Here is a 23,003-nt window from a genome sequence, read left to right on the forward strand (position 1 = left end):
AGGCTCCTGTACCTCCTCCCTGATGGCAGAGGGGAAGGAGCTGTTCCTGAATCGTTGAGTGTGTGTCTTCAGGCTCCTGTACCTCCTCCCTGATGGCAGAGGGGAAGAAGCTGTTCCTGAATCGTTGAGTGTGTGTCTTCAGGCTCCTGTACCTCCTCCCTGATGGCAGAGGGGCAGAAGCTGTTCCTGAATCGCTGAGTGTGTGCCTTCAGGCTCCTGTACCTCCTCCCTGATGGCAGAGGGGAAGAAGCTGTTCCTGAATCACTGAGTGTGTGTCTTCAGGCTCCTGTACCTCCTCCCTGATGGTAGCAATGAGACGAGGGCATGTCCTGGGTGGTGGGGTCCTTTGTGATGGATGCTGCCTTTCTGAGACATCGCTCCTTGAAGATGTCTTTGGTTCCGCTGTCTCTCAATGAAGGGGACCCGGTGTAGTGTTCTGGTGCAGGGTGTTGAAACTTCAACTAAGCACCAAGTTAAACCAGAGTCAGTGAAGACAGAGTCGCAGTAAAATTAACCGCTCACTGTTCACTCTTCCACATTACTGTATTGTGAAAACTGTTGATAAAATAATACAAAATCTGTACAGTATCTGTTTCTTTCTTGAGACCAAGCGTGCTCTTGTCTTTTAGCGAGTGTCTTCAGCCGCCCAGCGGAGGGATGGGGTCCCGTCAAACCGCCGCCGGGCTCGAGCCGACCCCGCGTTTGAAATTGAAAAGCCGCCACGCGCACTGCTCCAACTGCCGCTTCCTTTAACAGAATCCGCGTTAATATTTTTACTTCAAATACTGTCACATGAACTTACGGCGTTGCTTCTATACTATTTCTTTGTGGGTAGACACGGTCAGGCTTTCCACCTTCTCCGAACCAGAACTTGCCCACAAGACGCAACGAAACCGGGGGTGACGTCATCACATGCCGCGATACATCACAGAGAATGAACTTCAACTAGAAATAGTTGCAAAAATAATTTAAAGTGGAAATGTAATAAAGTTAAATAAATGCCTTAAGGGCAACACACCCGGGTTCGATCCTGACCTCTGGGTGTGGGTGTGGTCTGCACAGGGCTTGTGACCACGTGGGTTTCCTCTGGTTCCGTTGCCTTGCAGTGCCAGTCGAGCGCGTTTCCTCCCACATCTCAGTGACACGGGGAGTCGGTGTTATAGCCGACCACGCCAAGTTGTACCTTTACGCGAGGGTGAGAGGTGGACTTTGTGGTGAGCTGTTGGGGCTGCGAAGGATGTCAGAGTTAGAACAGGGGCTCCCAGTCTTGGGGCCACAAATCACTCAGTTAATGGGAAGGGGCCTCATGGTGTTTTTAAAAAAAAAGGCTGAGGACCCTAGCTTAGAGTACCACAAGCACACAAAATACTGGAGAAACTCAGCAGGTCAGGCAGTATCTACGGAGAGGAACAAACAGTCAACATTTCAGAATCAGGTTTATTATCACCAGCATGTGAAGTGGAATTTGTTAACTTCGGAGGATCTCAGCCTGAAATGTCGACTGTTTATTCCTCTCCGTTGATCCTAACCCTACCGTGGGCCAGTTGAGTTGCTCCAGCATTTTGTGTGTGTTTCTCTGGCTTTCAAGCGTCTGCGGAGTCTTTCCCGTGAGATTGTTGTAGATGGTTAGCAGAAACACGATGGGCCGAAGGGCTTGTTTCTGTACTGTGCGACTAGGATAATGTTCAGCCTGTCAACTTTTTCCCCTTTTCCCACTAATTGGATCAGCTTCCCTCCTCCATTTAATCTGATCTTCACGCCCTCCTGTGTCCAACCTGTCTCTTCTGGTCCCCTCTGACCCAGTTAAACCCCCCCCACCCACTGCCCCAGCTTCAGCCCACGCCCCATCCCGTCAGCACCTCCCCCTCCCACTCACCTCTGGATCTGCGTGTGTTATCACGAAAGGGTGGACAAGCTTGGGTTGTTTTCTCTGGAGCACTGGAGGTGAGGGGAGATTTGACAGAGGTTTACAAGATTATAGATAGAGTGGACAGGGAGTATCTGTTTCCCAGGGTTGAAATGACTAATACCAGAGGGAGTGCACTGGTGAGAGGGGGAATGTGAGGGGTAAGTTTTTTTACTCAGAGTGGTGGATACCTAGTATGGGGGTAGAGGCAAATACATTAGAGATTTTTAAGAGATGTTTGGATCGGCACATGGATGTGAGGAAGATGGAGGAATATGGACATGGTGTAAGTAGGAGGGGTTAGTGTTTGGGTGTTTTTCATTTGCCTTTTAGCTCATTGGACACAACATTGTGGGTAGAATGTTCTATTCCTGTGCTTTACTGTTCTATGCTGCCTCGACAGATCCCGCGGTCGAGGCTGGAAGTTCGATTCGAAGGCGAACGAGGAGGAGACCGCAGCAGAGGCCGAGGCGCCGGAGCCCCAGTCCGCGTCAGACGACATGCGCGTGGAGAACATGGAGATCAGTGACGGTGCGTGTCTCTAGGGGATGGGGCGAGGGAGCTGACTGCAAGAAGGCCACCTGGTTTACTGGGGACGGTCCTGTCCGTCCGACTCGCCACCAGCTTAAGTCCAGCCAAAACTTTGCTACTCCCAAAACGTTGACTGTCCGTTTTCCCGTCCTGCATATGCTGCCTGACACATTCAGCTCCAGCAGTTACCGAATTCATAGGATGTGACCCTTCGGCCCGCTGTGTCTGTGTTGACCCTTAGCGAAAACTGCACTTCTGGTCAATGTCTCTCCATTCCCAGCTTGTGGGTCTCTCTGAGAACTCCACCATCGTAAGTGCCACCACCACTTCCCCCTGCCGGCGTCTTCCAACCACTGACCACTCTTGTATAAAACTTGCCCCATAAATCTCTTTTTAAAATCTCACACTCTGCCCTCTTTTAGTACTTGATGAGATTCTAACTGGCTACCCCATCTCTGCCTCTCAGGACGTTATAGACTCCCGTCAGGTCTCCTTTCAGCCTCTGACGCTCCAGAGAGAGAAGGTCCCAAGATACCTGCAGCCAAGGAGCGAGACTGATGGGGGGGGGGGGGTTGCGGGGTGGGCTAATTGTGGGGACGGAAGCAGGTTTTAGGGTGAGCTGTGTGGTCCGGGTTGTTGACATGCTTTGTGACACCATATTGCAACAGGAAAATAGTTGGACCCTCAGACATGTCCCATTGCTGATCTGCCGGGGGTGGGGTCTCAACTCGTCTTCCCCGAAGCCGCCTTTTCCTGATCTATCCAGAGCCACCTTAAATTTTCGGTGCCGCCTTAAATTGTCGGTGCGGATTTAAATCTCCATTACCTTTGTCCTTGTTCTGCAATATGCAGCTCTGGAGGAGTAATTGTCCCTCCCAATATGGCTGAGGGGGGAATGAGACGTGATTTGTGTACAATGGTCAGCGCAGCTCGTTTCCTTGCTTTGTGACCGATGCGCGTGGAGGTAGGGTGTTACGCGTTGGAGGGGGTGAGGTTGGGTGAGGAGTGGGATACTGCCACCCCACCTCCGCTGAGGTCCAGCTTCTATCGTGACGGTCCGCACTTCATCTCCCCCTCCCCAGAGGAAGCCCGGGCTCCCAACTCGCCGGTGGCCCTCGAGGAGGATGAGGCGGAGGCCGAGCTGCAGAAACAGTTGGAGAAGCAGCGGCGACTGCGGCAGATACACAGGCAGGCAGCGGACAAGGTGAGTGCCGGGGCTGGGGCTCAGCTCCGTCCGGAAACACGGACCGAGCCTCGTTCTCCCACCACCTTCACAGAGGCTCTGAGCTCCTCTTCCCACTTGTCTCAATTGCCCTCTCTTTCTCCGGGCTCTCTCTCTGAGTCAGCAGGCTTCTAAATTGGGTGTCGGCGGGGAGGGCAGGCTTTTAAATTGGGTCTCGGGGAGAACTCTCTCTCTGTGACTGGGGTTTGCCCCCCCCCCCCCCCCGGTAGCCTTTCTCTAATTGGAGGACAGCCTCCTCCCACAGGCGGTGGACATTGTGAAGAAAGTGAGCGGGGAGCGGGAGGACGAAGACGAGGACGACTTGGAGAAGAAGGGCGTGATCGTCTTCAACGCCACGTCCGAGTTCTGCCGGACACTCGGGGAGATCCCCACCTACGGGCTGGCTGGCAACCGGGAGGAGCAGGAGGAGTTGCTGGTGAGTGTCGGGCAGGCTGCCTGCCCACCCCTTCAACGGGAAGCCTAGTGGGTTCCTTCACCTCCCCATCTCCGTGGTGTCCAGCTTTGTCTGGTGATCACTACCAGTCTGTTGGACAAACTAGCCTCTGTCCTGTTCACTCTGTCTTGAAATTAATAATCAAGGCTTATCCCACTCAAAAGCTGGCGGACATGTACCTCCAGGCTCAAACCCACTGTTACCAGACTCTTGAACGAACCTCTCATATTGACCAGTAGGTAATAGGAGCAGTATTAGGCCAATCAACCCATCGAGTCTGCTCGGCTGTCTGATTATGACTGAATTTCTGTCTCAGCCCCATTCCCCTTTTGCCCCGTAACCCTTAACTCCTTTACCAATCGAGAATCTGTCACTCCCTGCCATGATGATGTCATGTGAGGCAGCAAATTCCGCAGATTCACCAGCCTCTGCGAGATTCACACAGCCTTCTCCTCACTTCAGTTCCGAAGGGGCGTCCCTCTATTCTGAGGCTGTGTGCTCCAGATCCTTGACTCTCCTACTGAGGGAAACATCTCAGCGTCCACTCCACATTAACCGTTCCATTCGTGGGATTGTCCTCGTGAGCCTCCCCTGCACCCTTTCCAGTGCCGTCTCACCTTTCCTTAAATGCTGAGCCCAGAGTCGCTGCACCACCCCAAGTGTGGTCAGGCCAGCTCGTTGTAAAGTCTCAAAGTTCAAGGTATATTTGAACTCGATCTGATAGAGTGTATCAGATGATGAGAGGCATTGATCACGTGGATAGTCAGAGGCTTTTTCCCTAGGGAAATACAGAGGGGGGCATGGTTTTAAGGTGCTTGGAAGTAGGTATAAGGGGATGTCAGGGTGAAACCTTTCACACAGACAGTGGTGTGTGTGGAATGCTCTGTGGGTGGAGGTGGTGGAGACAGATACGACAGGGTCTTTTAAGAGGCTCTTAGGTACGTGGAGCTTAGAAAAATAGAGGGCTATGTGCCAGGCAGTTTCTAGAGTAGGTTAGATGGTCAGCACAACATTGAGGGCCGAAGGGCCTGTAATGTGCTGTAGATTTCTATATTCACTCATTATCAAAGTATTTAAACATTATGCAACCTAGAGATTCATCTCCTTACAGGCAGCCACAAAACAGGAAACCCAAAAGAGTCCATTAAAAAAAAGAACAAGTGCGTAGATAGGAAAGACCCCACCAATTGTGCAAAAGAGTAAAAGCAAGCAACAGCATTCAGAAGGAGAGAGTGTCCATAGACATGCAGCCTGGAGCACGCCCTCAGCTTCAGCCTCAGTACAATCTGTTAAAAGATAACCCTTTGATCTCCACATCTTGGCACTTTTACCTGCACTGAATTCGCTCTGTAAATGCCTATGTTTGGGCTGACCTGTCACACAGAAGCTCTTCACAGTACATGTGCAATCAGAAAACCACTCGTCTAGGCCCCTTCCATCGTGAAACATTGCAATCCCTGGAGGAGGTGCAGGCCTCTGGCTGGCTTCTGCGGGGAAATCCGGTATTTGGACACGGCCGCGTGGAATGAGCAAACGGCAGATACATTTCCAAGTTAGATGAAAAGCAGCTGTCATTGACACGACACGGGTAGAAACCCTTCGGAGGGAAGTGTTGTGTTTGGTATTGAGGGAGAGTGCAGAGCCCACCTATTCAACTACCCGTACAATATGTGAACGCATAAGATTAACCCATTCACTGCCACAACAGGAGATGGGCCAAATGAAGGCAAATGAAACCAGCATGGACGAGTTGGGCCGAAGGGCCTGTACCCACTTGCTGTGACATCATTGCTGTTTTTGGGCTATTGGTATCCTACTAGCACGGCAGGTAGAGAAGCTACCTCACATCTCCTTTGACCCCAGGTCAATCCCAGTTGCAGGAGCTGTGTGCTTGTTTGAGTCAGTATGTTCGATGTGTTCACCCCCCCCCCCCCCCCCACCCAGGTCAAAGTGTTAATTGGCCCCTGCGTCAACTGCACCGACTGTAGCTTAATGGACAAGTGTGACGGAATAGAAGCACAGGGAAGTATCTATGAGCAGAGAGACAACATCTGCCGGAAGTAAATTCCTTGTGTGTGTACAGGTACTTGGCGATTAAAGTCTGATTCTGATTCTGATTCTGAATTGAGATTGATCTGCAAATCAGCTCAGGAAAAAAAGATAATCCTCTGTCTGACCCCAGGAGTGTGTGATGGGACGGTGTGGAGGGAGCTTCACTCTGTGTCTGACCCCGGGAGTGTGTGATGGGACAGTGTGGAGGGAGCTTCACTCTGTGTCTGACTCCGGGAGTGTGTGATGGGACGGTGTGGAGGGAGATTCAGTCTGTGTCTGACCCCGGGAGTGTGTGATGGGACGGTGTGGAGGGAGCTTCACTCTGTGTCTGACTCCGGGAGTGTGTGATGGGACGGTGTGGAGGGAGCTTCACTCTGTGTCTGACTCCGGGAGTGTGTGATGGGACGGTGTGGAGGGAGATTCAGTCTGTGTCTGACCCCGGGAGTGTGTGATGGGACGGTGTAGGGGGAACCTCACTCTGTGTCTGACCCCGGGAGTGTGAGGGAGCTTCACTCTGTGTCTGACCCCGGGAGTGTGAGGGAGCTTCACTCTGTGTCTGACCCGGGGAGTGTGTGATGGGACGGTGTGGAGGGAGCTTCACTCTGTGTCTGACCCCGGGAGTGTGTGATGGGACGGTGTGGAGGGAGCTTCACTCTGTGTCTGTGTGCTCTGGTTGTCTGTGAAGCGCAGGCGAGGTGTTGATTGATGCTCTCGAACTGGAACCGATGTCTGTTGGATTCCTGTAGGATTTTGAGGTGGACAACAAGGAGTCGTCAGAGGGAGAGATGGAGCTGGACCGAGACGAGACGGTGGGCTGGAGCATGGTGAACCTGGACGAGGAGAAGAGGCAGCCCGAGGTAAGGTGACTGAGGAGAGCTCAGTACTGTTGGCTCACTTCCCCTTCCCATCAGCTACAAGGGACCAGGGACCGTTTGGCCCAGTCTGAAGTTTCGAGGCCAGTGGTGCATGGGTAGAGCCCCTGCCTCACAGCTCAGGGACCCCGTTCAATCCCGACTCCTGTGGAATCTGCGCGCTCTGCCCACGACCTCATGCTTCCCCTTCGGTGCTTCTGTTCCTTCCTAAATCCCGTACGACGTCTGGGTTCTGTGGCTGAATCGCCCTCTGTAATTTACCCCCAGTGTGTGGTTGAGGAGTATCATCTGGGGAGGGATGGGACGGCGATGAGAGCTTGGATAAATTACGGGGATAGTGTGTGAGTATGTGATTGTGCTGAGAGCTAGCATAGAATCACTGGGCTGAATAGCCTATATTGTGAGGAACAATGTTGAGAAGGGTGCGCCTCGGGCACTGGGCTGTTCCTTCTGCAATGGGAAAGCGTCCAGAAATTTAATACAGGTCCCAAATCTCAAAGGGCTTCAGTGGGGTGAAAGATAAAAGATTGCTTAGTTACTTCCTGTACACAATCATACAGGAAAACAAGCTGCTACTCCAGATCAGATGAAGCACAAAAAACACACAAAGGTAAAGTGGTGCTAGGCACAGGAGTGTCTGTACGTAAGGTGTCTGGCGGTGTCATGGTTTCTCGTGCCCCACAAACGACCAGGAGATGCAGAAGATTCAAGAAGTATTAAACTTTAATTTGCAAATCAAAGCTGAGACAGTCATTGAGCTAGTCGCCGGTTGCCCACCAATCCTTGTACATAGCATATTTTATCATAGCAATCTCCTGGTTTAGGAGCATTAGCATATCCAATCGGTCTATAGTTGCTTATCACACGTACATCGACCTCTATTGTTTCTACCCATTGACTTAATCATGTTCTAATCTACATCTCTTAGCTGCCTCTCATTAACCCACCATTGTCTTCTACATTCTTAAGATTTCATTCTGCTACTAAATTGGATACATGCATAGCAAATAGCAAGTTCAAAGCTGACTACATAGTTTTGGTTACACAGCAAACAATGCAAGTTTTATACTCCAATAGCAGGAAATAATAAAGTAGTGGTGGGTGAGAGGGTGGAGGTGTTGATTAACCTCACTGCCTGGAGAAAGTAACTGCTTTTGAGTCTGGTGGTCCTGGTGTGGATGCTACGTAGCCTCCACCCTGTTGGGAGTGAGGCAGGGTGGGTGGGTTCCTTCATGGCGGTACTGGCCCTTTTCCAGCACCTTTCTGTATATACATCCTTAATGGTGGGTATGCTGGTACCAGTGATGCTTCGGGCATTCTGATCACCAGGTGGAAATGGTTTCTATCGTCAGGGGGCAGGTAGTCACGGAGAAACATCAGCAAGGCTCTGAGACTGGTGTTGTGGTCTGGCTGAACAGTGCGAACGGGCCCCAGGGGTTTCTAAAGGGAATCTGCTCCATGCCTGGAAAGGAGAGTCCTGAGTACGTGGCCTGATTGGAGACTCCAACCAAAGGGGCCAGGACAGGGTGGACGGGCTGATTGTCCTGTGATGATATGACATATTATCTGCCCGCTGTCCACCCATGTGATGGGGCCGGCTGTGGGGGACGCAGTCCTGCTCCTCGTGGGCACGGAATGAATTTCCCCAGGTTGGAAGGAATTCAGGGGAACCTGCTGTCTCAGGGGAGATGTTCCCTCACTCAGTGAAGGAGACCTCTCACGGTCCTGTCCCAAAGTAAACATTTGCATTGCTCTGTCAGTGATTGTATTCAGCACCATTCCTGCACATAAGCTGCTTCCTGAGGTTAAATTTTATGTCACGACCCCTCTCTCACTTCTCAGAATTCATTAACAGCTGTTTCCCCTCTGCCATCTGATTTTCTAAATGGCTATTGAACCCATGAATCACAGTGGATTTAATTCGGCTTTTTTATTTGACACTGAACAACAGAAATAGTTTCTTTTGTGTCAACATGAAAACCGATCTCTACAAAGTGATCTAAATTAATTACAAATATAAAATGCACAGTAATTGATTGCATAAGTATTTACACCCTTCAAGTCAGTATTTATTAGACGCACCTTTGGCATCAGCTGAAGCCTTGAGTCTGTGTGGATAGGTCTCTATCACAGTAATTTTCCCCCATTCTTCTTTACAGAACTGCTCAAGCTCTGTCAAATTGCATGGGGACCGTGAGCAAACAGCCTTTTCAAGTCCAGCCACGAATTCTCAATGGGATTAAGTTCTGGACTCTGACTTGGCCAGACAAAGATATTGACTTTGTTGTTTTTAATACATTACCATGTAGCTTTGATATTACACTTGCTGGAAAACCAATCTTCTCTCAAGCTGCAGTTCTCTTGCAGACTGCATCAGGTTTTCTTCCTGGATTTCCCTGCGTTTTTCTGCATTCGTTTTACTCTCTACCTTCACAAGCCTTCCGGGGCCTGCCGCAGTGAAGCATCCCCACAGCATGATGCAACTTATGCTGAAAATAGTTTTTAGTCTGATGGCCAAAAAGCTCAATTGTGGTTTCATCAGACCATACGGTAGAACCTTCTTCCAGCTGACTTCAGACTCTCCCACATGCCTTCTGGCAAACTCTAGCTGAGATTTCATGTGAGTTTTTTTCAACAGTGGCTTTCTCTTTGCCACTCTCTCATAAAGCTGTGACCGGTGAAGCACCCGGGCAACAGTTGTTGTATGCGCAGTCTCTCCCATCTCAGCCACTGGAGCTTCTAACTCCTCCAGAGTTGTCATAGGTCTCTTGGTGGCCTCTCTCACTAGTCTCCTCCTTGCACGGTCACTCAGTTTTTGAGGATGGCTTACTCTATGCAAATTTACACTATAACCTTCTCATGGAGTTGCTTGGAGTGTTCCTTTGTCTTCGTGGTGTAGTTTTTGCCAGGATACTGACTCACCAGCAGTCGGACCTTCCAAATACGGGTGTATTTTTACCACAATCAATTGAAACACCTCGACTGCACACAGGTCTCCAAAAACAAATCTCCATTTAACTAATTATGTGACTTCTAAATCCAGCTGGCTGCACCAGTGATGATTTGGTGTGTCATATTAAACGAGGTGAATACTTATGCAATCAATTAATTTGTTTTATATTTGTAATTAATTTAGATCACTTTGTAGAGATCTGTTTTCACTTTGACACAGAAGAGTCTTTTTCTGTTGGTCAGTGTCAAAAAAAAGCCAAATTAAATCCTCTGTAATTCAATGATATGAAACATGAAAACTCCCAAGGAGGGGTGAATGCTTTTTATCGACAATGTGTATGTATTTATCATGAATTACATTGTACTGCTGTCTTTAAGTTAACAAATTTCACGACATGCCAGTGATAATAAACATTATTCTGATTTCTGCTCCCTCCCTCACCCCCGGCCCCCCCCCTCCCTTTCCCAGTTCTTAGCCACATCCACCACCATCCTGGATGAGGAGCCCATCGTGAACTGTGGGCTGGCGGCGGCTTTGCACCTCTGCAGAAACAAAGGTGGGTAGACGCCCCTGTGCGCGGAGAACGTGGGCCGCGCGCTGTAGCGGCTGGGGGCCTGGAAAAGGTTAAGGAAAGATTTTAATGCCATTCAAAGGGGGCAGCGCAGTGCACAGTGGGTAGATCTGGGTTCGATCCTGACCACCAGCACTTCTCCCTGTGACCCCCATGTGGTTCTACTAGGTTTGCTAGTTCCCCGCTACATCACATCCTTGTGCTGGGTAAGTGGGTTAATCGGCCACTATAAATTGCCTCTAGTGTGTGGGTGAGGGGATAGAATATCTGGGGAGTAGATGGGGAAAGTGGGGAGAGTAACAGGACTGGTCAGTGGGCCCTAGAGAGTACTGAGGAACAGAGGGGGCTGGCAGCACAGATAAATTGTGAAGAAGGCATGGAGGAAAAAGGTGGGGAGGGGGCAAAGATTATGAAGAAAGCATGGAAAGAAAGTCAGCTGGGTAGGGGTGCACTGACGTGCTGTGACCACTAGGGGGCAGACCGAACAATTGCATGTTCCAAATGGCCTGCCAATATATACCCTTCGAACTGCCAGGCTCTCGTCCAGTGTTGTGGCTTCACCCCACCCCCTTTTACCTCCACTCCACGCTGAGCCGTTTGCGGCTGGAGGATGCGTGGTCTTGAGTGCCACCTGTCTCACCTGCATCCAGTTGGCGGTGACCCTGCTGAACGGAGTGTGGGCCACTAGGTAGGGGGAGAGTGCAGTCACACTCCCCAGTGCTCCTTTTGCCAGCAGACGGCTCCACAGCTGTGAGGGGAAGTTTGAAGGAGGGGCAGAGGGCGGGTGTAAATGAATGGCTTTGCCCCTAGTGACGGGTCCTTGTCCTGGTTTCTTGTTCTTCAGGGCTGCTGGACACCACGATGCAGAAGGTGGCTCGTGTCCGGTCCTCAGCCAAGACCCTTCCTTCAACTGTTTATGCCATTGAAGATAAAATGTAAGTCTTTACTGCGGGTAGACGGGAGCTTAACAACTAAGTTTGTGGCAGTGGGACAGAGCTCTTGAGTCCCAGATGGACGTGGAGGAGCGGTGGGGATCAGGTCCTGGAAACGGGAGTGCGAAGAGCAAGAAACTGTCTGTGAATCCTTTGCAATGACCTGGTTTTCTGCATTAATTACTCATAAAATGTGGTCTGATCTTCATCTAAGTCACAGTAACAGACAATCACAATCGGCCTAAACCAACAACACAAACAATTGTACTTGTTCACAGTCCAGGCTGGGAAAAGTATGTGAACCCTTGCATTTAATAACTGGTAGAACCTCCTTTAGCAGCAATAACCTCCACCAAACGTTTCCTGTAGCTGTAGATCAGACTTGCACAATGGGCAAGGAGGAATTTTAGAGCATTCCTCCGTTAAAAACTGTTTCAGTTCATCAATATTTCCAGGATACCTTGTATTAACAGCTCTCTTCAGGACATGCCACAACATCTCAATTGGGTTAAGGCATGGACTCTGACCTGGCCATTCCAACTTTTCTTCTTTTTAAACTATTCTGTTGTTGATTTACCCTTGTGTTTCGGATCATTGTCTCGTTACGTCATCCAGCTTCTATTAAGCTTCAGGTGACGGACCGCTACCCTGACACTCTCCTGTAAAATGTCTCGATACAACTTTGAATTCATTGTTCCCTGAATGGTTGCAAGCTGACCAGGCCCTGAGGTAGCAAAGCAGCCCCAAACCACGATGCCCCTTCCACCCTGCTTCACAGTTGGGATGAGGTTTTCGAGTTAGTGTGCAGTGCCCCTTTCCCTCCGAACTTACCAATGTGCAACTCTGCCCAAAAAGTTCAACTTGTGTCTCATCTGTCCACAGAACATTGACCCAGCAGCGTTGTGGAACATCAAGGTGGTCTTTTGCAAACTTGAGATGTGCAGCAATGTTTTTTTTTAAAGAGAGCAGTGGTTTCCTCTGTGGTATCCTTCCATTCTTGTTCAGTGTTTTTCTTGTAGTGAACACATTGAACAGAAACTTCAGCAAGCTCTGGGGATTTCTGCGGTCCTTTGCTGTTACCCAGGGTTCTTTATCACCTCCTTCAACACTGCGCATCGTGCTCTTGGTGTGACCTTTGCAGGATGCCCACTCCTAGGGAGGGTAGCAACAGTACTGAATTTCCTCCAGTTGTAGACAATTTCTCTTACTGTGGACTAATGAACACTCAGGTCTTTAGAAATGCTTTTGTAGTCTTTTGCAGCTTGACACATCTCTACAATTGTGTGGCACGTGGCCAAGTGGTTAAGGCGTTGGACTAGCAATCTGAAGGTCGTGAGTTCGAGCCCCAGCCTGAGGCAGCGTGGGCGTCCTTGAGCAAGGCACTCAACCACCCAGCTGAAAATGGGTGCCAGCAAAAAAAAATGCTGGGGGTTAACCTCACGATAGACTGGCGTCCTGTCGGGGTTGGGGGGGGAGAGCTTCACGCCACAGAAACTGGCATAAGCACCGGCCTGATGAGCCTACAAGGCTCGGGGCAGACTTTAACTTTTAACATCTCTACATTTCTTCTAAGGTCCTCTGAAAATTGTTTAGATCGGGGCATGGTGCACATAAATAGATCTCTCTTGATGAGAGCAGGCTCTGTCTTCGTGTGTCTATATTTTACATAGGGCAGGCCACCTCTATAACCCACACCTCCAATCTCATCTCATTGATTGGAACACCCAACTCCAAAGAGATTTTGCAGAAAGCATTGTGAGGTTATTCTTACCCTCAGCCATTAGGCTCTATAATGATTCGACCTGTAGCCGGGGAAGTGGTGATCCCCTCCTGTTGGACTGTTACTAAGCTCTGTTTACCACACCCTGCTGTTGCGGACTCCCCGTGCCAACTTACCATCACTTTTCCACGGACGGTGTGAATGTGCACCCTCTGCTGTGTAATATTACGGTAATTCTTTCACCACTATCTTATCCGTGTCAACTTGTAAATCTTGTAGTCTTTGACTTGTAAACCTTGTAGACCTTTTTTTAAAAATTCTTTCTTACTTCTAATGTAACCCCTTGGGTCGCCTCAGGCTCGCTCAGCTCATTCTCGTCTAGGGGGAGCAGCCTTCGGCCCCGCCAAACTGGGTAATCAGCTGGTGTGGATGCTGTGTGATGTCCCCGCCTCGCCCAAAAACAGACAGTACACCATATGCGATTAAATGAGTACAATTTATAAAGGTTACTATAACTAAGTGATTAATAATGATACAGTATATATGAAGAGAAAATTAAAGAAAAGGCGCCAAACTTATCAAAATCCAAACCACTTCGTGCACAGCCGTTGGAGCTCAATTACTGAAGTCTTCTGGCCACCATTCACTCCCCTCCGAACTCCTCGACTCGCAGCTCAGGACCCTCCGAACTCCCCGACTCTCCAAACAGCTCAGGACCCTCCGAGTGGTCAACCAAGCACATCTAGCTTCATCCCCCCCCCCTCGGAGAATCTCCCGGCCTCGGACCCCCCTTTGGGGTCCGATCCTCGCCCAGCTTAGAGCATTGCGTCCTCTCTCTCGACCCCCTCGCGTCGATCTGCCCAAAAGCCCGTCAACAAAAGCTTACAGACTCAGAAGAAAGAACATTAATCCCCATTTGGTTTACAAAGGAATACCATTCTCGTTATCAGTAAATTAGCATTCCTGCTAGTTAACAAAAAGAAGAAACCCTCTTTACACTAATATTTGTAATGCTCCTGTGATGCTGTCATTTCCTTTGGGATCAGTAAAGTCTGTCAGTAATAGGGGGGTCTGACTGGGTCTGGCTTCGAGAGCCAAGAGGTAGTGTTGCAGCTCTATAAAACACTGAGAGCATGGTGTTCAGTTCTGGTCTCCTTATGAGAGGGTGCAGAGGCAATCCACCAGGATTCTGCCTAGATGAGAGAGCATGTCTAATGAGCGAGTGAGGGTTTTCTCTTTGTAGCGAAGGAGAATGAGAGGTGACTTGCTAGAGGTGTACAGGATAATCTTAGACATAGAGTGGGCAGCCAGAGACTCTTTCCCAAAGAGGCTATTAGGTGTCTGGGGGTAAATATAGGAGATTGGCGGAGGTAGTTATTTTTCAAACGTGCCAGGGATGGTGGTGGAGTCATGTACGGAACTCTTAGATGGGCATAGGGATGAAAGAAAAATGGAGTCTTATCTATTACCCCAGAGGTTCATGTACTGTTTTGAACCGAGACTGTGATCGTTTAAATGTTGTACTCAGTATTGATGAGAAGAAGTGCAATTGTTTGTGTGCTATTAGTTTAGGCAGATTGTGTTGTTATGAGCTAGATGAAGATCAGGCCACATTTTACGAGTAATTAATGCAGAAAACCAGGTGATTGCAAAGGGTTCCCAAGATTTTCCTTGCAAGTGTTTGTCATTAGCTCCGAGGGGAGCAAAGGGAACCCCAGCAACAAACGATTGCCTGCTACTGAAACCGTAAGAGATTCCGCAAATGCCAGAAATCCGGAGCAGTACGCACACAAAATTCCGGAGGAACTCGGCAGGTCAGGCAGCATCTGTGGAGAGGAATAGGCTGTCAACATTATGGGCCAAGAGCCTCCATCAGGACTGGAAAGGAAGGGGACAGAAGCTAGGAGGCGAGGAGTACAAACTGGCAGATGATAGATGGAGCAGGGTGGGAGGGATGGATGAAGTAAGAAGCTGGGAGGTGATAGGTGGAGCAGGGTGGGGGGGGATGGATGAAGTAAGAAGCTGGGAGGTGATAGGTGGAGCAGGGTGGGGGGGGATGGATGAAGTAAGAAGCTGGGAGGTGATAGGTGGAGCAGGGTGGGGGGGATGGATGAAGTAAGAAGCTGGGAGGTGATAGGTGGAGCAGGGTGGGGGGGATGGATGAAGTAAGAAGCTGGGAGGTGATAGGTGGAAGAGGGAAAGGGCTGAAGAAAAAGGAAGTTGACAAAAGTATAGAAAAATAGAGGACTATGAACAACCCTAGTAATTTCTATGGCAGAGACATGTTTGACACAACTTTGTGGGCCGAAGGGCCTGTATTGTGCTGTAGATTTTCTATATTTCTGAGTGTGGACTGAGGAGGAAAAGGGAAAGAGGGGGTACTAGAGGGAAGTGATCGGTTGGTTGAGGAGAAGAGAAGGGGTAAGAGGAGAGCCGGAATGGGAAAAGAGAGGGGGGAGGATGAGAAATTGCTGAGAGAAAGCGATGTTGCTGCTGTCATGTTGGAGACTGCCCAGATGGAATATTGTCTGCCTTAGCAAGCGGTGCGTCCCGTCGTGGCCTCCGTTGTTGTTAGGAATGGGGTTCCTGGGTTTCGACCCAGTTATGGTGAAGGGAAGGCGATGCAGTTCCGAGTTTGGGCATGTGTGATTGAGAGGGGGAAGAGTGGGCGGTGGTGTTCCCCTGGGGCAGTCCAGGCGGCCTGCATGCGGTGCATTTTGTGGTCGGCGGTAGAGGGAGGGAGCGTTTAGAAGGACAGACAGGGTGCCGATCAAGCAGGCTGATCGGATGGTGTTGAACTCTTTTGGGTCATTGGAGTCATACCCACCCGGGCGAGAGTGCTCCCCGATGGGGGAAGGGTGTTGGGCCTGAGGCCCAGTTTCTCTAGCTGCCGGTAAGGAGGCTCTCATCAGTGAAGGAGCCAGTGAATGTGAAGCAGGCAACAGACAAAATGCTGGAGGAACTCAGCAGGTCAGGCAGCATCTGTGGAGGGGGAGCAAACAGTCAAAGACTTGGGCTGAGACCCTTCGACAGGGTCCCGTCCCCCCACGTGCTGCCTGACCTGCCGAGTTCCTCCAGCAGTCATAAACGTAGCTTCTCGGTCCGGAGTGCCGACTGTTCATTTCCCTCCGCAGTCACTTCCCGACTCTCCGAGTTCCTCCAGAGTTCTGTGTGCGCGCACGCGTTGCTCCATCTCTCCTATGGTCTTCGCCAGCGGGAAGGACCGCTAAGGTGTGCCTGTGCTCGCATCTCCTGCCACTGGCGCACGAAGGAATTTAAACTGCACATAGAAGGTTGTCACCCTCTACCTCGTTTGCGTGTTCAGTTTGTTTCACAACCCTGCACAATCGCATTTCCCCTTCGGGTTTCTGATGCGGGCGGTGCCACCGATGTGGAGTTTGAGACGATCCCTCTGCAGATCTCAGAACTGGCTTATTTGTCCTGTTCTGACTGAGGAAATTATTCATTGCACGCACCCTGCTGTCACTGGACAAAAGAATGTTTTGCACACACTGATCTTTGCAAATTCGAGGGAATGTTGCCGCAGAGCCGTCTAGTTCTCTTTCATCCATGTGCCTGTCCGTGAGGTCCTTGCATGCATCTAGCACCATCCCTGGCACGGTATCGTACGTATAACTACCTCCGCCAATCTCCAGTATTTTCCTCTGGACACCTTAATACCCTCTTGTATTAGTCATTTCTGCCCTGGGGAGAAAGGCCTCTGGCTATCTACTCAATCTGTGCCTCTTATCTTGCACACCTCTATCAGCTCACCCCTCATCCTCCTCCTCTCCAAAGAGAAGAGCCTTAGCTTGCTCAGCCTTCCCTCACAAGACGTGCTCTCCAATCCAGGCAGCATCCTGGTGAATCTCCTCCGCACCGTCTCTAAAGGTTCCACATCCTTCCTATAATGACGTGACCGGAGCTGAACACAATCCTCTCAGTGTGGTTTAACTAGAGTTTTATAGAGCTGCAACATTACTCCTCGTGCCTCTTGAAATTAGGCCCCCGATTATTGAAGACCAACACCTTAACGATAAGAACATGGGTAATAAGAAATAGGGACCAGAGTCGGCCATCTGGCCCGTCGAGCCTGCCCCACCATACAATAAGATCATGGCTGATCTGGCCATGGACTCATCTCCACCTACCTGCCTTTTCCCATAACCCTGTGCAAAAATCTATCCAGCCTTGTCTTAAATATATTTACTGAGGTAGCCTCCACTGCTTCACTGGGCAGAGAATTGCACAGATTGTCCACTCTCTGGGAAATGCAGTTCTTCCTCATCTCTGTCCTAAGTCTACTCCCCTGAATCTTGAGGCTATGTGCTCTAGCTCTAGTCTCACCTACCATGGAAACTACTTTCCTGCCTCTGCCTTGTCTATCCCTTTCATAATTTTCATAAACCACCCAGACAACTTGCCCGATGACACAGGGATGTGAGCCCCCCACAGCGGAAGCTCGGTCGACGCCTGCAGAAGGTGGGGTTGAACAGCCCCAATCCGAGGCATGATGATCTCCAGGGCAGATGGTGGGGGTCTATCCGGCCCAGCTGTGGACTCTAACCGTGGTGCTTTGGTGCAGGTTAATAGACGACAAGTACAGCAGGCGGGAGGAGTATCGCGGCTTCACGCAGGAGTTCAAGGAGAAGGAAGGGTACCGGCCCGACGTGAAGATCGACTACGTCGACGAGTCGGGGAGGAGACTGACTCCTAAAGAGGTAGGAGAAGGTCCTGGGAGCGGCTGGGGAGCAGCGTGGTTCCGCTGTGTTCTGTCCGGGCATGTGTCCATTCTCGAGAATTCTTGGAGAGGGATCATGTGTCCAGCATAGAGGTGTTCCGGGACCGTTGGGCGCCCCGGGGGATAAATGCCATTCTTGACAGGGATGGGGATGTTTTCACTTGTGAGTACTGAAGCAAAGTATTCATTTAGGACCTGCCCAACCTCCTCTGCCTTCAGGCACATGTTGCCCTCTTTATCCTTTAGTGGCCCCACCTTCATTCTTGTCATTCTTCCTCACATACGCATAGAACGCCTTGGGGTTCTCCTTAATCCTACATGCCAAGGGCTTCTCATGCCACCTTCGAGCTGTCCTCAGTCCTTTCTTAAGCTCCTTCCTGGCTACCCTATATTTCTCATGAGCCCCTCCTGCTTCTTATATCTAACATATGGTTCCTTCTTTCTCTTGACGAGTTGCCCCACGTGAAACATGTCAGCCATGGTTCCTTTTTCCTACCATTTTTTTCCCTTGTCTCAGTGGGACAAACCTATCCTGAACCCAGCCCAAGTGGTCCCTAAACTTCCTCCACATTCCTTCTGTGCTTTCACCCTTGAACATCTGTTTACAGTCCACTCTCGCTAGTTCCTGCCTCATCCCTTCAGAGTTAGCCCTTGCCCAGTTCAGTAACTCAAACAACCACACGTTACAACAGCGGTGTGCAGAGGAGCATCTCTGAACACACAACTCGTCGAAGCTTAAAGTGGACGGGCTACAGCAGCAGGAGACCACGAACGTACACTCAGTGGCCACTTTATTGGGTCCAAGAGGTGCCTCACAGTGGCCACTGAGTCTATTTCCAATATATTGAATTTCGGGTGTGTTGTCTGGCCATTAACTGCGATGCTCATGGTGGAGAAGGTGAATGTTCTGTGTCACTGCCTCTCCGCTCCAGCTCCGTCCGTTCTCCCTGTGACGGCTGCGGTTTCTCCCAGATGCTCCAGTTCCCTCCTGCAAATCCCTTGCGATCGATGGACTCCGTAAATCACTGTACGTTAACGGGAGCACGGGTGTAAGTGGAGTCGATGGGCAGGTTGGAGGGTGGGGAGGGAATAAGTTGCAGAGGTGGAGGGGGATTGTACTGATTCGGGAGCTAGCAAGGAGCAGAGGGCAGAATGGACTTCTATGAAGGCGTTTGGGTTTCTGCTTTCTGCTGGAGTGGATTTGCAGGAACGGGAGGGGGAATCACTCACCAATGCTTCCCATTCTGTTCACCTGGCCCCCACAACTCGGGATGAAATAAACCCATAAGCCAAAGGATCAGCATTAAGCCATTTGGCCCATTGAGTCTGCTCCACCATTCCATCCCGGCTGCTTTATCATCCCTCTCAACCCTTCTCCCCGTAACCTTTGACGCCCTGACTAATCTTAGTCAAGTGAAGCTACCCACGTCCATAGAAACATAGAAAACCTATAGCACAATACAGGCCCTTCGGCCCACAATATTGTACTGACCATGTAACCTACTCCAGAAACTACCTAGAATTTCCCTAGCACATAGCCCACTATTCTCCTAAGCTCCACGTACCTATCTAAAAGTCTCTTAAAAAAACCCTATTAAATCCGCTGCTACCATCGTCCCTGGCAGTGCATTCCACACACCCACCACTCTGTGTGTGGAAAAACTTGCCCCTGATATCACCCTTGTACCTACTCCCCAGCACCTTAAGCCTATGCCCTCTTGTGGCAAACATTTCAGCCCTGGGAAAAAGCCTCTGACTATCCACACAATCAATGCCTCTCATCATTGTATACACCTCTGTCAGGACACCTCTCATCCTCCATCGCTCCAAGGAGAAAAGGTCGTGTTCACTCAATCTATTCTCATAAGGCATGCTCCCCAATCCAGGCGACATCCTTGTAAATCTCCTCTGCACCCTTTCTATGGCTTCCACATCCTTCCTGTAGCGAGGCGACCAGAACTGAGCACAGTACTCCAAGTGGGGTCTGACCAGGGTCCGATATAGCTGTAAACGAGCTGTATAGCTCGTTTCCTAAACTCATTCCTACGGTTGATGAAGGCCAATGCACCGTATGCCTTCTTAACAACACTGTCAATCTGCGCATCTGCTTTGAGTGTCCTATGGACTCGGACCCCAAGATCCCTCTGATCCTCCACACTGCCAGGAGTCTTACCATTAAAACTATATTCTGTCATTATATTTAACCTACCAAAATGAACCACCTCACACTTATCTGGGTTGAACTCCATCTGCCACTTCTCAGCCCAGTTTTGCATCCTATCAAAGTCCCGCTGTAACCTCTGACAGCCCTCCACACTATCCACAACACCCCCAACCTTTGTATCATCAGCAAACTTACTAATCCTATCCCTCCACTTCCTCATCCTGGTCATTTATAAAAATCACAAAGAGTAAGGGTCCCAGAACAAATCCCTGAGGTAACCCACTGGTGACCAACCTCCATGCAGAATATGATCCAAGTGGTCTACAACCACTCTTTGCCTTCTGTGGGCAAACTACTTCTCGATCCACAAAGCAATATCCCCTTGGATCCTATGCCTCCTTACTTTCTCAATAAGCCTTGCATGGGGTACCTTATCAAATGCCTTGCTGAAATCCATATACACTACATCTACTGCTCTTCCTTCATCAATGTGTTTAGTCACATCCTCAAAAAATTCAATCAGGCTCTTAAGGCACGACCTGCCCTTGACAAAACCATGCTGATGACTCCTCTCCAAACGTTCATAAATCCTGCCTCTCAGGATCTTCTCCATCAACTCACCAACCACTGAGGTAAGACTCACTGGTCTATAATTTCCTGGGCTATTCTACTCCCTTTCTTGAATAAAGGAACAACATCCGCAACCCTCCAATTCTCAGGAACCTCTCCCGTCCCCAATGATGATGCAAAGATCATCGCCAGAGGCTCAGCAATCTCCTCCCTCGCCTCTCTCAGTAGCCTGGGTTACATCCCATCCGGTCCCGGTGACTTATCCAACTTGATGCTTTCCAAAAGCTCCAGCGCATCCTCTTTCTTAATATCTACATGCTCAAGCTTTTCAGTCTGCTGCACATCATCACTACAGTCATCAAGATCCTTTTCCGCAGTGAATACTGAAGAAAAAGTACTCATTAAGTACCTCTGCTATCTCCTTCGGTTCCATAAACACTTTTCCACTGTCACAGTTGATTGGTCCTATTCTCTCACATCTTATCCCCTTGCTCTTCACATACTTTTAGAGTGCCTTGGGGTTTTCCTTAATCCTACCCGCCAAGGCCTTCTCATGGCCCCTTCTGGCTCTCCTAATTTCCTTCTTAAGCTCCTTCCTAGCAGCCTTATAATCTTCTAGATCACTATCATTACCTAGCTCTCTGAATGTTTTGTAAGCTTTTCTTCTTATTACAGCCTTTATACACCATGGTTCCTGTACCCTACCATAACTTCCCTGTCTCATTGGAAAGTACCTATACAGAGCTCTACACAAATATCTCCTGAATATTTGCCATATTTCTTCTGTATGTTTCCCTGAAAATATCTGTTTCCAATTTAAGCCTCCAATTTCCTGCCTGATAGCTTCATAGTTCCCCTCACTCCAATTAAATGCTTTTCCAACTTGTCTGTTTCTATCTCTCTCCAATGCTATTGTAAAGGAGATAGAATTATGATCACTATCTCCAAAATGTTCTCCCACTGAGAGATCTGACACCTGACCAGGTTCATTTTCCAATACCAAATCAGGTACAGCCTCTGCTCATGTAGGCTTATCTACATATTGTGTCAAGGAACCTTCTTGAACACACCTAACAAACTCCACCTCATCTAAACCCCTCGCTCTAGGGAGATGCCAATCAATATTTGTGAAATTAAAATCTCCCATCACGACAATCTGTTATTATTACACCTTTCCAGGATCTGTTTCCCTATCTGCTTCCTTGATATCCCTGTTACTATTGGGTGGCCTACAAAAAAACACCCAGTGAAGTTATTGACCCCTTCCTGTTCCTAACCTCCACCCACAGAGTAGACTGTCCCTCCATGGCGTCAACCTTTTCTGCAGCTGGGACACTATCCCTGATCAGCTTTGCCACACCCCCAGCTCTTTTGCCTCCCTCCCTGTCTTTTCTGAAACATCTAAAACCCAGCACTTAAAGTAACCATTCCTGCCCCTGAGCCATCCAAGTCTTTGTGATGGCCACCACATCATATCTCCCAAGTACCGATCCATGCTGTAAGCTCATCCACTTTTTTTTCACAACACTCCTTGCATTAAAATAGACACATCTCAAACTGTTGGTCCGAGCGGGTCCCTTCTCTATCACCTGCCTATCCTCCCTCTCGCACTGACTCCAAACTTTCTCTGTTTGTGAGCTAACCTCCTCTTCCCCAGTCTCTTCAGTTTGACTCCCACCCCCAGCAATTCTAGTTTAAACTCTCCACAGCAGCCTTAGCAAACCACCCACCAGGATATTGGTTCCTCTGGGATTCGAGTGCAACCTGTCCTTTTTGTGCAGATCAGTCTTACCCCAAAAGAGGTCCCAGTGATCCAGAAATCTGAATCCCTGCCCCCTGCTCCAATCCCTCAGCCACACATTTATCCTCCACCTCATTCTATTCCTATTCTCACTGTCATTTGGCACAGGCAGTAATCCCGAGATTACTACCTTTGCAGTCCTGCTTCTCAACTTCCTTCCTAACTCCTTGTAGTCTTTTTTCAGGACCTCTTTCCTTTTCCTACCTACGTCATTGGTACCAATATGTACCACGACCTCTGGCTGTTCTCCTTCCCACCACAGGATATCTTGGATGCGATCTGAATCATCCCGGACCCTGGCACCTGGGAGGCAAACTACCATCCGAGTTTTCTTCCTGCGTCCACAGAATCACCTGTCTGAACCCCTGACTATAGAGTCCCCTATCGCTACTGCCTTCCTCTTCCTTTCCCTACCCTTCTGAGCCACAGGGCCGTCCTCTGTGCTGGAGAACAGGCCACTGCCACATCCCCCAGGTAGGCTGTCTCCCCCAACAGTACTTAAACAGGAGTACTT

General features: G+C 49.6%; 1 protein-coding gene across 1 annotated transcript in view; it reads left to right on the forward strand.

The window, feature by feature from the left end:
* sart1 (spliceosome associated factor 1, recruiter of U4/U6.U5 tri-snRNP) overlaps positions 1–23,003 on the forward strand; it is a 44,222-nt gene that overhangs the window by 17,244 nt on the left and 3,975 nt on the right. Inside the window, exons 11-17 of the mRNA XM_059955220.1 lie at positions 2,310–2,437; positions 3,520–3,641; positions 3,925–4,095; positions 6,912–7,022; positions 10,459–10,546; positions 11,406–11,496; positions 17,799–17,934. Coding sequence (XP_059811203.1) covers positions 2,310–2,437; positions 3,520–3,641; positions 3,925–4,095; positions 6,912–7,022; positions 10,459–10,546; positions 11,406–11,496; positions 17,799–17,934 — 847 coding nt within the window. The remainder of the gene's footprint in view (positions 1–2,309; positions 2,438–3,519; positions 3,642–3,924; positions 4,096–6,911; positions 7,023–10,458; positions 10,547–11,405; positions 11,497–17,798; positions 17,935–23,003) is intronic.

Source organism: Hypanus sabinus, chromosome 31 (assembly GCF_030144855.1).
Source record: "Hypanus sabinus isolate sHypSab1 chromosome 31, sHypSab1.hap1, whole genome shotgun sequence".
In the NCBI taxonomy this organism is placed as follows: Eukaryota; Metazoa; Chordata; class Chondrichthyes; order Myliobatiformes; family Dasyatidae; genus Hypanus; species Hypanus sabinus.